A 13,107-nucleotide genomic window follows, 5' to 3' on the forward strand; every position below is an offset into this window, starting at 1 on the left:
ATCAAGAAGATGTGGTATATATTCACGATGGAGTACTACATGGCAATGAGAGGGAATGACATATGGCCCTTTGTAGGAAAGTGGATGGACCTTGAGGGTGTCATGCTGAGTGAAGGAAGCCAGGCAGAGAAGGACAGAAACCATATGTTTGCACTCATAGGTCTAGCAGGAAAACAAGAGAGACCTAATGGAGAACCAGAGGGAGCGGAGGAGGGAGAGAGAGTTGGGGAGAGAGAGGGATGCAAAACTTGAGAGACTATTGAAAGCTGAGAATGAATTGAGGGTTGAGGGGGAAGGCGGAGGGGGAAAAAGAGGTGGTGGTGATGGTGGAGGGCACTTAAGGGGAAGAGCACTGGGTGTTGTATGGAAAACAATTTGACAATAAAATATTATGGAGAAAAAAATAAAAACAATTATTTTGAGTTTATTTTTTTAAGTTTATTTATTGATTTATTTTCCAAGAAAGAAAGGGTGTGGGGAGGTCAGAAAGAGAGGGAGGGAGAGAATCCTAAGGCTCCACATTGTCAGCACAGAGCCCTCTGCAGGTCTCAAACTCACAAACTAAGCTGACATTAAGAGTTGGACGCTTAACCAAATCCCAAGCAGGCTCTGCACTGTTAGCACTGAACCTGATGCCGGGCTTGAACTCAGGAACTGCAAGATCATGACCTGATCTAAAGTCAGACACTTAACTAACTGAGCCACCCAGGCATCCCACTCCCCATTTTGTAGTTTATCCTGGCTTGGAGAACAGCCAGCAGGGTGCAGTGTGTCTAGGGATACATCGTAATGCCGTGAAAAAAATATCACACAAATATCGAACACCTTTGTGCCACCTTCAGCAGACACCAAGTTTTCTCACTGCTCTGCTCAGAAGGACCTGCAAACCCCAGAGAGACTCCTCTGCCTGCTTATATGTCCACAGCAGCTTGTGCTTGGGTTTGAATTGGCCTCTTTCTGGTCTTAGAATTAATCACTTCTTTCAATAGAATCATTCCTGCAATATAGGTTTGTGGGTGGGTTGAAAAAAAATGTAATAACCCAAGAAGCCTCAAAATTTAACGTGTTAGTTTTCCTGGCTTATATGATGTACATAATTATTTGTTCATGCAGCATTTGTATATCACTTCTCTGATTGCTTTATACGATACGAAATTTCCTGGCAATTCCCCAAATGCCGGCTTCTCAGACTGAGCTTGCAGGTTTCAGCCCACGGCAATAAAGAAAATAAATGACTGCAGGGTTGCCTGGCATTCAGATAAGGTAAACACCAGCCTTTTGAGCTGCCAAACTGAATTGGACACCTCAGTTTGGGGGAACAATATCTCTCCTGTTTTATTAATTCTATTAAAACTATTCATAGGGGGGAAACAGGTTTTATTAAACTTGGAGGATCAAGATAATTCACTCTTTGCTAAGATTTGGTGCATCTGTATCTTTGCAGCACATATATGCATCATTAGAGAGTTGCTTTTAAGGGGAGCTAGTAAACTTGCATTCAGTCTGTCATATAAAAATTCAATAAAACAAGTATTTATTGCATCTTTATTCTGTGCCAGGCTCCCTCTGTCAAGTCTCCAGAGAGAGGAGCAAGAAATATTTCTGCCTTCAAGGAGTTCATAGTTTAAGGAGGGGGATACACACATACGCTATAGGATGCGATTCTAGCTGAGGGAAATAGGAGTGTGGTGCTCCAGGACATTCAGAGGGAGAAATTCACCTGGCAGGGTCCAGCCCGCTTCTCCAGCCCCATCACATCTGTATTTGAGAAATGACTACCGTGGCAGCAGTAGGGAGAAGGGAACCAGGCAGGACACCATTTCCATCATTCAGGAGGGAAATGAAGGAGACTTGATTCAGGGAATAGAAAGAAGTATGAATGAAGGTTGGCACAGTATGTGTTCTTTCTCACTAAGCTCATGGTGCTTCCAAGTGTACTTGGTTCTGCATTTGGGTTCAAGAACACTTATTTTGGGGAAAATTGGGAAGATAAGCAAAAGACAGGCAATTAAACTGTAGATGCTGCCTATGGAAAAGTTTAAATAGGGACCAGCTAATGAAGAGGAAGTACATAAATGCACCCAATCAATCAGAAATACTTCCAGCAAGTTCAGAAAGGAAAGCTGACTGGCCAGTCTATGGTAGGTTAGCTAGGAGAAAAAAAAAAAAAGTCCCTATTTGAAATAGTCAAATCATTGGCCCGAATGAGTTCTGAAATGATGATTTTAAATAAACTCCTGGCCCAAAGGCACAATGCTTTGTTTCTTCTTTTGTTTACTCACCAAGATTACAGGTTCCAGAGCCAGCTCGCCTGGATTTGAGCCACGGCTCCCACACCGGCTTGGTGACTTGGCACAAGTTGTTGAACTCCATGTATTAGCATATTAATAGTACTAAGGTTGTACACATCAGGTTGGAGTAGGAAGTATCGACTCACTAGGTGTGAAGCTCCTAGACAGCACCTGGCCGGGATGCTTCCTGATGTGGGCTCCTTCTGTCCGCACGCGTGCTGTACGGAGCACTCCCACGTGGCAGGTGCGTTTGAAGTCCTGGCCTTAGAGACCAAGACACTCCCACCTCAACCTCGAGAAGCTCATAGTCTATTGGGGATGATAAGTGGGAATAAATGATTGTGGGCCAATGTGGCAAGCGCTACAATAGGGGAATGCACCCCACACTTTGGAGAACAGAGATGAAGATGCTGAAGGAGGGCTGAGCTGAGACCTCTCACCCACCGGGCTTCCATGAACCCACATCCCGTTTAAACCCCTGTTTTCTTTTCCTGCACAAACTTCCTCTGTCTGCATCCTTTAGTGTGGAAAGGGGACCCTAGTTTCTTCTAGATCCTTTGCTTAGAAAGCATAATTGGATGATTTCACCCTGGCTTCCTTGAATGAGGAAATAAATACGTAGATGCTTCTGGGGTATGGGGTTAGGTGTGTGCTCTCCCTTGGCCACGGGGACTGGGAAGGAGGAAGAGAGTGGTTCTGGGGAGGAAACTCACAGGTCAGACCCAAGTTTTAGTTAAATAAACAGAGACATCTCAATGCCTTGGTGAGGATGCCAGGTGAGGACAGGGCGCAGAGGGAGGTGAGGGCAGGTTGGAGTACAGTTCTTGGGTTCCTTAGGTACATATGGCAGGGGGGTAGGTGGCTAGTGAATTGAAAAAGAAAGGAGGGGTTGATGTAATGGTTTTCTGCTTTGTACTTTCATTCTAGCTATCGAATAGCCTCATCAGTCAATGACTCAAGTAGGCAAGACCACAACAAAACAATGACATTTAGAAAGCTTCATTTTATTTTCTTTTTCTCAGAGTCCGTTGCTCTACTGAGGAGACCCTGTTACTAAAAAGACAACTGAGCAGAAACCTGGAGATACTTTGAATCTCAGTGGATTGGCAAAACTATTGGCTCTTTCTGCTGCCAGTCCTTTTTTTTTGATAAGGTGCCACTACTAACTGCAATGCTTTTCTGTTTGTAAAGTGCCTCAGAAGCATTTTCCATTAGGGGCGCCTGGGTGGCTCAGTCAGTTAAGCATCTGACTTTGGCTCGGGTCATGACCATGTGGTTCATGGGTTTGAGCCCCGCATCGGGTTCTGTGCTGACAGGTCAGAGCCTGGAGCCTGTTTCGGATTCTGTGTCTCCCTCTCTCTCTGCCCTTCCCTTGCTTGCACTGTGTCTCTTTCTGTATCAAAAATAAATAAACATTAAAAAAAAGAAGCATGTTCCATTTGATTTTCACATTCACTGTATATGGTAGGTCCTGTGAAATGGGTTTTAGGGTTATTTTCATATAACACATGCTGATAAGCAAGGTTAAGCTGATCCAAAGGTGAGTGGTGGAATCAGGGCTCCAGCCTCAACTGGAAGTGATTGTTTATCCCTTTCTGGACCCCAAGCAAGCAGTCGGCAAGACAGACAACTTACCTCCTTTCCTTCTTCCACAAAAAGAAAACTTGGGTAGGTCCTCTTCACAGACGGGATAGGAGAAATTCAAAATGGACGATCCTTTAGTGAAGAGAGCTATGTCAAGAAACAGCTCTTTGATGTCCTCTCCTTGAAGGGAAGAGAAGATCAGTTTTACTGTTAGTGTGGGTTTCGCTGTGTATCAAAGCATTCAACATTTATAGAAGTATGAGCAGAAGGGCCTTTGTCTCTAGAAGTCTTCCTATACAGGGAAAGTCTTCTTTCCTCCTATTTTTCTTTCCTTCCTTCCTAACTTCTTTTTCCTTTCTTTCTTTCTTTCCTTCTTTCCTTCCTTCCTTTCTTATTTATTTATTTATTTATTTATTTAGTTAGTTAGTTAGTTAGTTAGTTAGTTTGTAAAATGGCACTTAGGCAATGCTACAGGGGATAATGGTAGAAGCTCTTGGTATGAACTGTGGCCCTTTTATGAACATTCTCTGTTTGGAGCAAGGTAGTCCCTCTGCTGTGCTCCTCAGTTCTGATGCTTTGGCTTCTGCAACTTTGCAGCTGCATAGTATTGTGTGCCTCCTCCCACAGTTGCTAGGTAGATACTGTATCACAGTTATACAGGAAGTTTTATGGTGCTCTTCAGTGCTGGCTTCCAATTCTCTGTGCCTTTTCCTCCATTTCTCCCTTTTATGTTCCACCTACTCCTCATTCCATTTCTCTTTTACTCAGCTGCTGCTGTAGAATCCAGATATTGTGCAAAGTACCAGAAATAAGAAGATGCATGAGAGTTCTTGGTCCCTAGCAATGTTCCCTCCATTTCCCTGGAATGATTCCACACACTAAGTTTGTTAAATCCTTCTCTTCTGGTTTTGATAAAACTGCTTTAGAAAGGAGATACTCTAGTAGCTACAGCAATAGAGCAGTATAATGACTAACTATAAAGGCATGACCAAATCAAAACAATCAGACAGCCACCAAGCTCATTATTGGGGTGGAGAGAGAAGTAATTGCCTTTGTCAAAGATGTAAGGAATCACATTAGTTATTTGGGAAATGAAATAAAGCAAATTATAAACTATGCTGCTAGAGATTGACTTGTTTGTTGCTGGGATAACAAAGCAAAAGCTCTCTCCTGCATAGACATCAATATTTAGGCTTTACATGTTATCTTTTGTTACTGTTGGATATAAAATTACAGATGCTTATATCATCCAAATGAATGCTTAGAGTCTTTTCAGTACAAAAGCACAGCATTCAGTGAGAGTTCTACTGTGTCTGGAAATCACTCAGAAAGAGAAGTGAAAATGGAGTGGGAAATAGAGTTAATCCCACAGAATGGTGGGCAACAGTGGCTTAGCTGGCAGCCATAGTTAACATAAGAAATGGGAGTGTGTGGAGCAGGAAGAGATTATGCAATGTTTCATTTCATGTCAATAATCCTTACTTACTCAGAATGATTCCAAATCTAATGTTGAGGTTTGACTTTAAGTGTTTAGAACACTGGTCAATAGAAAAGCCAAAATCTTGTAATGGATCTGCCAAGAAGAACACAACAGATTAGGTGCAAGTACGTTGTATACTCTGCAAACTCACGTTAAAAATTCACACCAATGACATCATTTTTTTCTTTACATGAATCACTAAAATGTATTAAAAAACATATTGCCCAGCACTATTTTTTTGCATAAATTCACAGTGTCCTCCAAATCTCCCCAAAGCCAATATTGGTCAAGACCATGTTCACCAATGGTAGGCTCTCAATCTGAAATTAGCAGAGCATCTTGATGGGTGGGTGACAATCCAACTTAACATTTTTATCATTACTTGAATTCTTTTAGTTCCTTAACCTTTGGGCTTAAAATTGCTTATTGGTTATTCCAAACATTTCACAAAGTATTATCATAATTAAAACAGAGGGAAATATACACAAATTTTCAAAGTTAAGACCTGCCTTTATAATTTCATGCCATCCCATCTCATTCAATATAATATTTTCCTTCCAAATATTCCATTTTATGCAGGGTATTGTGCTAGATATGATTAGGACTGCAAAGATAATATCTTTTATGCTTATCTTCTGCTCATTCAGAAATCTCCAACAGCTCATCTACGCCTCAGAGCAAAGTCGGAACATGTTCTACTGGTCCCACCTTATATACTCCACATCATTAGTCCATCCTCCATGTTTTGAGATCAGGTAATCACTCAGCAAATTCCTTCCAAGTTACCTGTCTAGGTGCTTTCTCTAACATGTAACGGTCTTACCTTTGGCTGTTGTCTAAATACTGAGGTCTTGCTCATTCCCATCTTTTTTGTGAGTGTTTCCCTGACCATCCCCCAAATATTTTTTGGCTTCTCTGAATTCTTAAAACAGCTGTCTAAAATATTCCTTCAAAGCGTACCAACATATATTACTTTGTAATCTGCTCTTGGACTCATCCTACAACACTCAATCTAAACAGGGAAGCTCCTGGAAGAAAGGAGCTGGGTTTTTGTTTTGTTTTGGTTTATGTGTTCTTTCCTTTTGTTTTCCACTGAGCCTGAGAGAGAACTGATTTTAACTGAGGGTCTAAGTTGTAGTGGTCACTGAGTTGTGCACTTTATAAGAGTTTTCTATTTCCTCCTCTGACTCCCTAGTGTGTAACGTAGAACCCCACAGCTGAACACACAGAAAGCACTCCATATGTGTTGGTAACGAGTGGATGAATGGGCTGTGAGTTAAGCTGTTCTCCCTCAGCTCCTAATCCAGCCTTTCAAACTCTGCCATGTAAAGGCAGAGCTCTCTGCCATCACCCTTCTCCTTTGCCACCTGCCAGCAAGAAGTGCCAGAGGGAGACTGAGGCGGAGTGAGATAAGGAATCTGCTCCCTCCTGCATACTTGCTCGTCCTGGAGAGTGTCACCTGGAGACGGCCCGGTGTGCTGGCGGTGGCAGTAGGTTCCAGGGCCTGGCTCTCTTTTGCACCTGCCCAGAATCAGCTGAGGTGCAGCTCTGTGGGCTCTTAAGTTTCTGCCACAATAGTTTCTCTGCAGAAACAGTCTTCCCTTCCCCAGCGATCTGTGCCTCACTCCACAAGGTTCTCCTATAAAGCTTCCAGATTCTGATAACTCCAACCTCTGCCCCCTGCTCTCCCAACCCTCCAGGTGGTCGCTGCTTCCTCACAGTCCCAGTGAAAATAACTGACATGATCTGTATTTTCCTGATGGGACTCAGACTTATGGAATAAACAACAATCTTGAGAGAGTGCTATGATTTTCCTCATTTCATAGATGGCAAAATAGACTCAGAGAGGTTCTATGAACTTATCGAGGTCCCAGAACTATCAGGTGGGTAGAATCAAGATTCAAACCCAGACTTAACAACAAACAAAAAAATTATAGCCCAGTATTGTGCAGAAGTATTCATGAAGTAGAGCTTCAAAGATGTATGTTAATGATTTAATTTGTAAGATGGCCTGGAATATTTTGTGTGCAGGCATATGGCATGTGATAATTCTGTTTCATAACTGGTTTTAATTTCAGCTTTGCTATGAGCTCACATTTGTCACTGATGGTGTTCCAGACAGTTTTATCATCCACACTGCTGACCTGGAAGATATGTGATTGTCTGTGGTATCTGCCGTGGAAATGATCCCTAGGCTAGTTTGCCTTGCAAATCTAATCTAAGGTGCACTTCTGTCTGATCAAACCCTCTTTGATTTGGCCACTCATTTTCCTGGATAAAGACCATTTTCTCTTGTGCTAATTTTACTCCTTCATAAGCACCTTTGTGTGGTCCTGGAGTTCTTTCAGCTTGGGGAATGGGAAAAGAAGGCATGGAGACAATTGTCTCTGCTTGGTATTTGGCCCTCAGTATTGAAAAAGAGAGGCCAATGAACAGATATTTAGGAAAGCGCACCTGAATGTTTAATGATGTTTTAAAGTTTAGATAGAATAAACAAAGGGTAGGCAAAGGAAATAAAACATCTTGACACTGGAAAAATATTGTTAGAAAAATAATCTTTAAAAAATTGTAGTTCTTTGGGGGAGCGGGAGGGACAGAGAGAGAGAGAGAGAGGGAGAGCACGCTCAGCACAGAGCCTGATGCAGGGCTTGAACCCATGAACTGTGAGATCATGACCTGAGCCAAAACCAAGAATTGGATGCTTAACCGACTGAGCCATCCAGGTGCCACTGCTCTAAGCTTTATACTTTCTTCAGGTGCCAGTTTCTCAGATGCCCTAGAGGCCATGGCCATGGGGATCCATCCCATCAACTGTGAGATCATGACCTGAGCTGAAATCAAGAATCAAACAGCTTCACCCAGTTAGCTACCTAGGTGTGTCCAGGAGAATAATCTTAATAGGGGACAAAATCACAAAAAAAGCAGTAGGTTGCTTCTCTCTGAGGATGTGTACATAAAAACATGAAAACAGATTGCTTCAGGGACACTTGTGTGGCTCAATTGGTTAAGCTTTTGACTCTTGATTTGGCTTAGGTCATGCTGTCGTGGTTTATGAGTTCGAGCCTCGAATCTGGCTGTGTGCTGATAGTGCAGAGCCTGCGTGGGATTCTCTCTCATTCTCTCTCTGCCCCTCAGCTCTCTCTCTCTTTTAAAATAAATAAACTTAAAAAAAAAAGACAGATTGCTTCAAAAGCACTTAGGAGTTTGGTGATCTTTCCTAGTGGTTATTTTTATTCTATATTTGACATTAAATTTTATATTTGAGAGTGAACATGCAGTTTGCAGTTGTCTTGGGGAAAGTAACATCAGTTCCTCCTGTCCCCCAGTCTCATCCTCGCTGAGGCTAGTCTTCCCTCTATAGAGATGTTTTCACTCGGGCTCTATATTGTACTGTATTTTCTTTATACCTTTGCCATTCCTCTGCCTGATGGTGTAAGGCAGGCTCCTGGCCTCAGGATCTAGCACAATGCTTTAAGGCTATGCTAAGCTCCAAGTGATTGTTTGCTGAATTGAATGATAAAGGTTATATGTAGTAAGCTTGTAGAGATCTCTAAGGCAGGTTTTCTCAATCTGGGCAGTACTGACATTTTGGGTCAGATAATCCTTTTTTGTGGGAGTTGTCCCGTGCATTGTAGGACGTTCACTGCATTTTTGCCCTCAACCCCCCAGATACCAGCAGCACCCCCTGCCCCTAAGTCCAATTGTGACAACCAAATGTCTCCAGACATTGCCAAATGTGCTCTGGAGGACAAACCTGCCTCTGGTGGAGAACCTCTGTTTTCAAGAACGTCCTTCTCAGTTACCAGGCCAGTACCTTGGAATTGCCTACCAAAATACAAGACGGCAGGTTGCATTTTTTAAGTAGTTCTTCTTATGCAGTTTGAGAACTGCTGGGGTGGGGTGGGGGGGTCCGTGAGAGGAGAGACTCCTTTGGACACTTGCCTCAAGTAATTTTTAATACATATAAATTGAATTATCTGAACCTGGATCTTCTGAAAGAATGAGATTGGAAAGTTAATGAGAGTTGGTGTTCCCGGGCTATGAGGGCAGAGATAAATGTTTCCTCTAGACACTTCATTGTAGCACAGCAAATGAGCTGAGGAAAAAGCCAAAGCGTCATCGTGAAATACACAATCTTTTCTTTTTAAATATTTCTCCCTTAGCTTCTGTGTTATAACCCCCCTTCTGCCTGCTCTGTGACATCTATCGCTTCTGCCCGAAGGGGGATGGTAGTTGCAGGGAGTGAGCCCAGGATACTTGCAAACTGACCCCGCTGTCCCTGGCCTCTGGGGCATGTGTGCATGTGGAAGGCAGGCTCCTCTAAACAGCTGAGAGCAAATGGTGCCAGGGGGCGAGGAGGAGGCTCCTGCTGAATCTGCCTTGCATATTAAGGGCAGTGGTCCTGGAGCTGTTTTCCTGCCCATTCATAGAGTAGAATAGACTTCGATAAACAGGTGGGGCTAAGTGTGAGCAGGGTTTTAACAAATCTCTGCTCCAGAACAATTATTGTACCTTAAGCTCTGTTGGTGGCCTATACTTGCCCTGTCTGGGCCAGAATTGGACAGTCCAGGAGAGGACAGGCTTGCCTTGGTAGTCTCTAGCCAGTGCTGGGCCTCAGCTAAAATCAGGACGGAACACCAAACCCAACAGCACAGGCTCTGGAAATGCAGTTCCTTACAGGGGGGTGGAGGGGATGCCAGCTTGATGGGTGTGGGGGCGGGCCGTGCCCTCTGCTGGGTTCCCCGCTGCTTTGATCTCAGGCATGGCTTGCAGAGTCCTGGAGCCCGTGTGCATCACCTGGCCGGCACCCCGTAGCCCATATTGCTGGGTTCTTTGAGGGTTACCGAAGGGGCCAAATATCATGCTGCTAGTTTTCAAATATCATAGCTCTGCTTGAAGGTTGTTTTTTTTTTTTTACTTTATATTTTGAATAATTTTATTCTCACAGGATGTTGCAAAAAGATACAGTGAGGTTTCACTCACTCTTCACTCTGCTTTCCCCAATCACGGCATGTTACATATAATAGAGTATAACATCAGAACGAGGTCACTGACCCTGGTACCATGAACAGAGCTTATTCAGACTGTACTGGTTTTATATACGTGTGTGTGTGTGTGTGTGTATGTGAGTGTGTATATGTACACACATGCACATGCATCTTTATATTTTAATTGCTTGGGTTTTAAAAACTGTTGCAAAATGGGTGAAGCACTGGGTGGCTCAGTCAGTTGAATGTCAGACTCTGGCTCAGGTCCTGACAGTGCAGGTTTTGTGAGTTTTGTGAGTTCAAACCCCACGTTGGGCTCTGTGCTGACAGCTCAGAGACGAGCCTGCTTCGGATTCTGTGACTATTTCTCCCTGTCCCTTCCCCTCTAGTGCTCTCTCTCCCTCTCTCTCTCAAAACTGGATGAATAAACATTTTAAAAAATGGGTGAAGCCCCGGCTGTTCTGCCCTCAAGGCAGTGCCATCCTGAACCAGCTGTCGTGCCTCAAGCCTTACCTCCACTTGCCTTCCCACGTCTCTGCCAAGTCCATCGCGAGGCTCATCCATGTTCTGCCTGCTGCATGAAAGTAATCTCTCTCTTCCTCTCTAGACTCACTCACTCACTCACTCTCTCTCTTCCTCTCTCTTCCTTGTGTGGCTGTGGGTGGGTGTGGGCTGACAAGTCTGAAATCTGCAGGGCAGGACATCAGGCTAGAAACTCAGGTTGCATTTCTATGGTGCAGTCTTACAAATAAATTGCTGTTTCTTCTGGAAAATTCAGAATTTTTTCTTAAGGCTGTCAAAGGATTGTTGAATCTCACTCACATTATTGAGGATAATCAGGGTTAATCAAAGCTTATTGACTATAAATGTTAATCATATCCACAATACCTTCAAGGCAACATTTTTTATTTTTAAATTTTATTTGTTTATTTATTTATTTAGAGTGAGAGCACTTGCACATGCATGTGAACAAGAGGGGGGCAGAGAGAGAGAGGGAGAGAGAGAATCCCAAGGAGGCTCTATGCCTAACACAGAGTCCGACATGGGGCTCGATCTCACAACTGTGAGATCATGGCCTGAGCTAATATCAAGAGTCAGATACTTAACTGACTGAGCCACCCCGGTGCCCCGACCTTCACACCAACATCATGACCAAGCAGATGGGCACTATGGCCTAGCCAAGTAGATGCCTAGAATTCATCATCCTGGGGAGTCTTTTGTGTTGTACTGCTGGAACCCCCAATAGCCCTTCAACTGTGCCTTCACAATCCTTCTTGCTCTTACATGGTCCAATGTAACTTGGGATTCAAATATCTCTGAGTGGCTCCATATGTTTCTGCATGGATATATTGAACTCCCAGTGGCAGTCCTATGCTGAATGTGTGGGATATCCAAAGAAGGCATTTTAGTTTTCAGGATTATATGAGCAGGGATGTCCTGGCCCATGGAAGCACAAAGAATGAGCCAGTAACTATGTTTGGAGTGCCATTAATGATTATAGAGGGAGATGGTGACATGTTATATATAATCTGTGCTTTCCTTACCTACAGTGGTTTCTCTCCCTTCTATCCAAACACTGACCCCTTTGGGAAATATATTATCTCATTCTTCCAACTTCTTTCTTTTTATTCCTATGAATTTATGATCTACACTGAATATTTAGCATGTAACATGGGCTACATTGCATAGTTACTCAACGCTTTAAATGATAATGCCTTGCCTCCTTAACCACTGTCAGATCTTCGAGGGCAGGACCTTTCTATTATATATTATTATATCACATTCTCCTCCATTGTATTTTGATTGCTCCTCCCCTTCCCATCATATTTGATATGCACCTCCAATGACAGGTTCTAACTCAGTGTTTGCTGATAAATTGCTCTTGCTTTTATTCTCTACCTTCTGAAGACAAGTTTACTTCTATCTGCAGTGTAAAAACCAATGTGGCCAATTTCCAGTAAATGTCTTCTGAAAGGTTTAGACCTCACACATGAAAACTTTGATTGCCCACTCCCCCCCTTTTTTGCACTTTTTCCCTGTATCTTCACAGTCCAGCTCAACTACCCACTCTCTAGGATTCCAACTGGAGTTTTCTCACCTGTCCCTCCTCTGGTTTCCCACAGTAAACTGTGTATATCTTTATCATTGTGAGTGTGGGAATTATTACCTGTTTGCACCCTAGTAGAGTGGACTAGGATATAAGCTGTGAGTGGTCAAACACTAGGCTTTGTTTACTCATCACTAGAACACCAGTAAAGGGCTAGTATCCAAAATCTACAAGGAACTCACTAAACTCCACACCCAAAAATCCAGTGAAGAAATGGGCAGAAGACATAAACAGACAGTTCTCCAAAGAGGACATCCAGATGGCCTAAGGCCTCAGTATCACTCATCATCAAAACCACACTGAGATACCACCTCACCCCAGTCAGAGTGGCTAAAATGAACAAATCAAGAGACTATAGATGCTGGTGAGGATGTGGAGAAATGAGCACCCTCCTACACTGCTGGTGGGAATGTAAACTGGTGCAGCCACTCTGGAAGATAGTGTGAAGGTTCCTCAAAAACTATCAGTGGTACTCCCCTATGACCCAGCAATAGCACTGCTAGGGATTTATCCAAGGGATACAGAAGTGTTGACACATAGGGGCATATATACCCCAATGTTCATAGCAGTGCTGTCAACAATAGCCAAATCATGGAAGGGGCCCTAATGTCCATCACCTGATGAATGGATCAAGAAGATGTGGTATATATATATATA

General features: G+C 43.2%; 1 protein-coding gene across 1 annotated transcript in view; it reads right to left on the minus strand.

The window, feature by feature from the left end:
* LY86 (lymphocyte antigen 86) overlaps nt 1-13,107 on the minus strand; it is a 63,446-nt gene that overhangs the window by 22,342 nt on the left and 27,997 nt on the right. Inside the window, exons 2-3 of the mRNA XM_029945576.1 lie at nt 5,362-5,448; nt 3,927-4,055 (exon numbers count right to left, since the gene is read on the minus strand). Coding sequence (XP_029801436.1) covers nt 3,927-4,055; nt 5,362-5,448 — 216 coding nt within the window. The remainder of the gene's footprint in view (nt 1-3,926; nt 4,056-5,361; nt 5,449-13,107) is intronic.

Source organism: Suricata suricatta, chromosome 7 (assembly GCF_006229205.1).
Source record: "Suricata suricatta isolate VVHF042 chromosome 7, meerkat_22Aug2017_6uvM2_HiC, whole genome shotgun sequence".
NCBI classification, from domain to species: Eukaryota; Metazoa; Chordata; class Mammalia; order Carnivora; family Herpestidae; genus Suricata; species Suricata suricatta.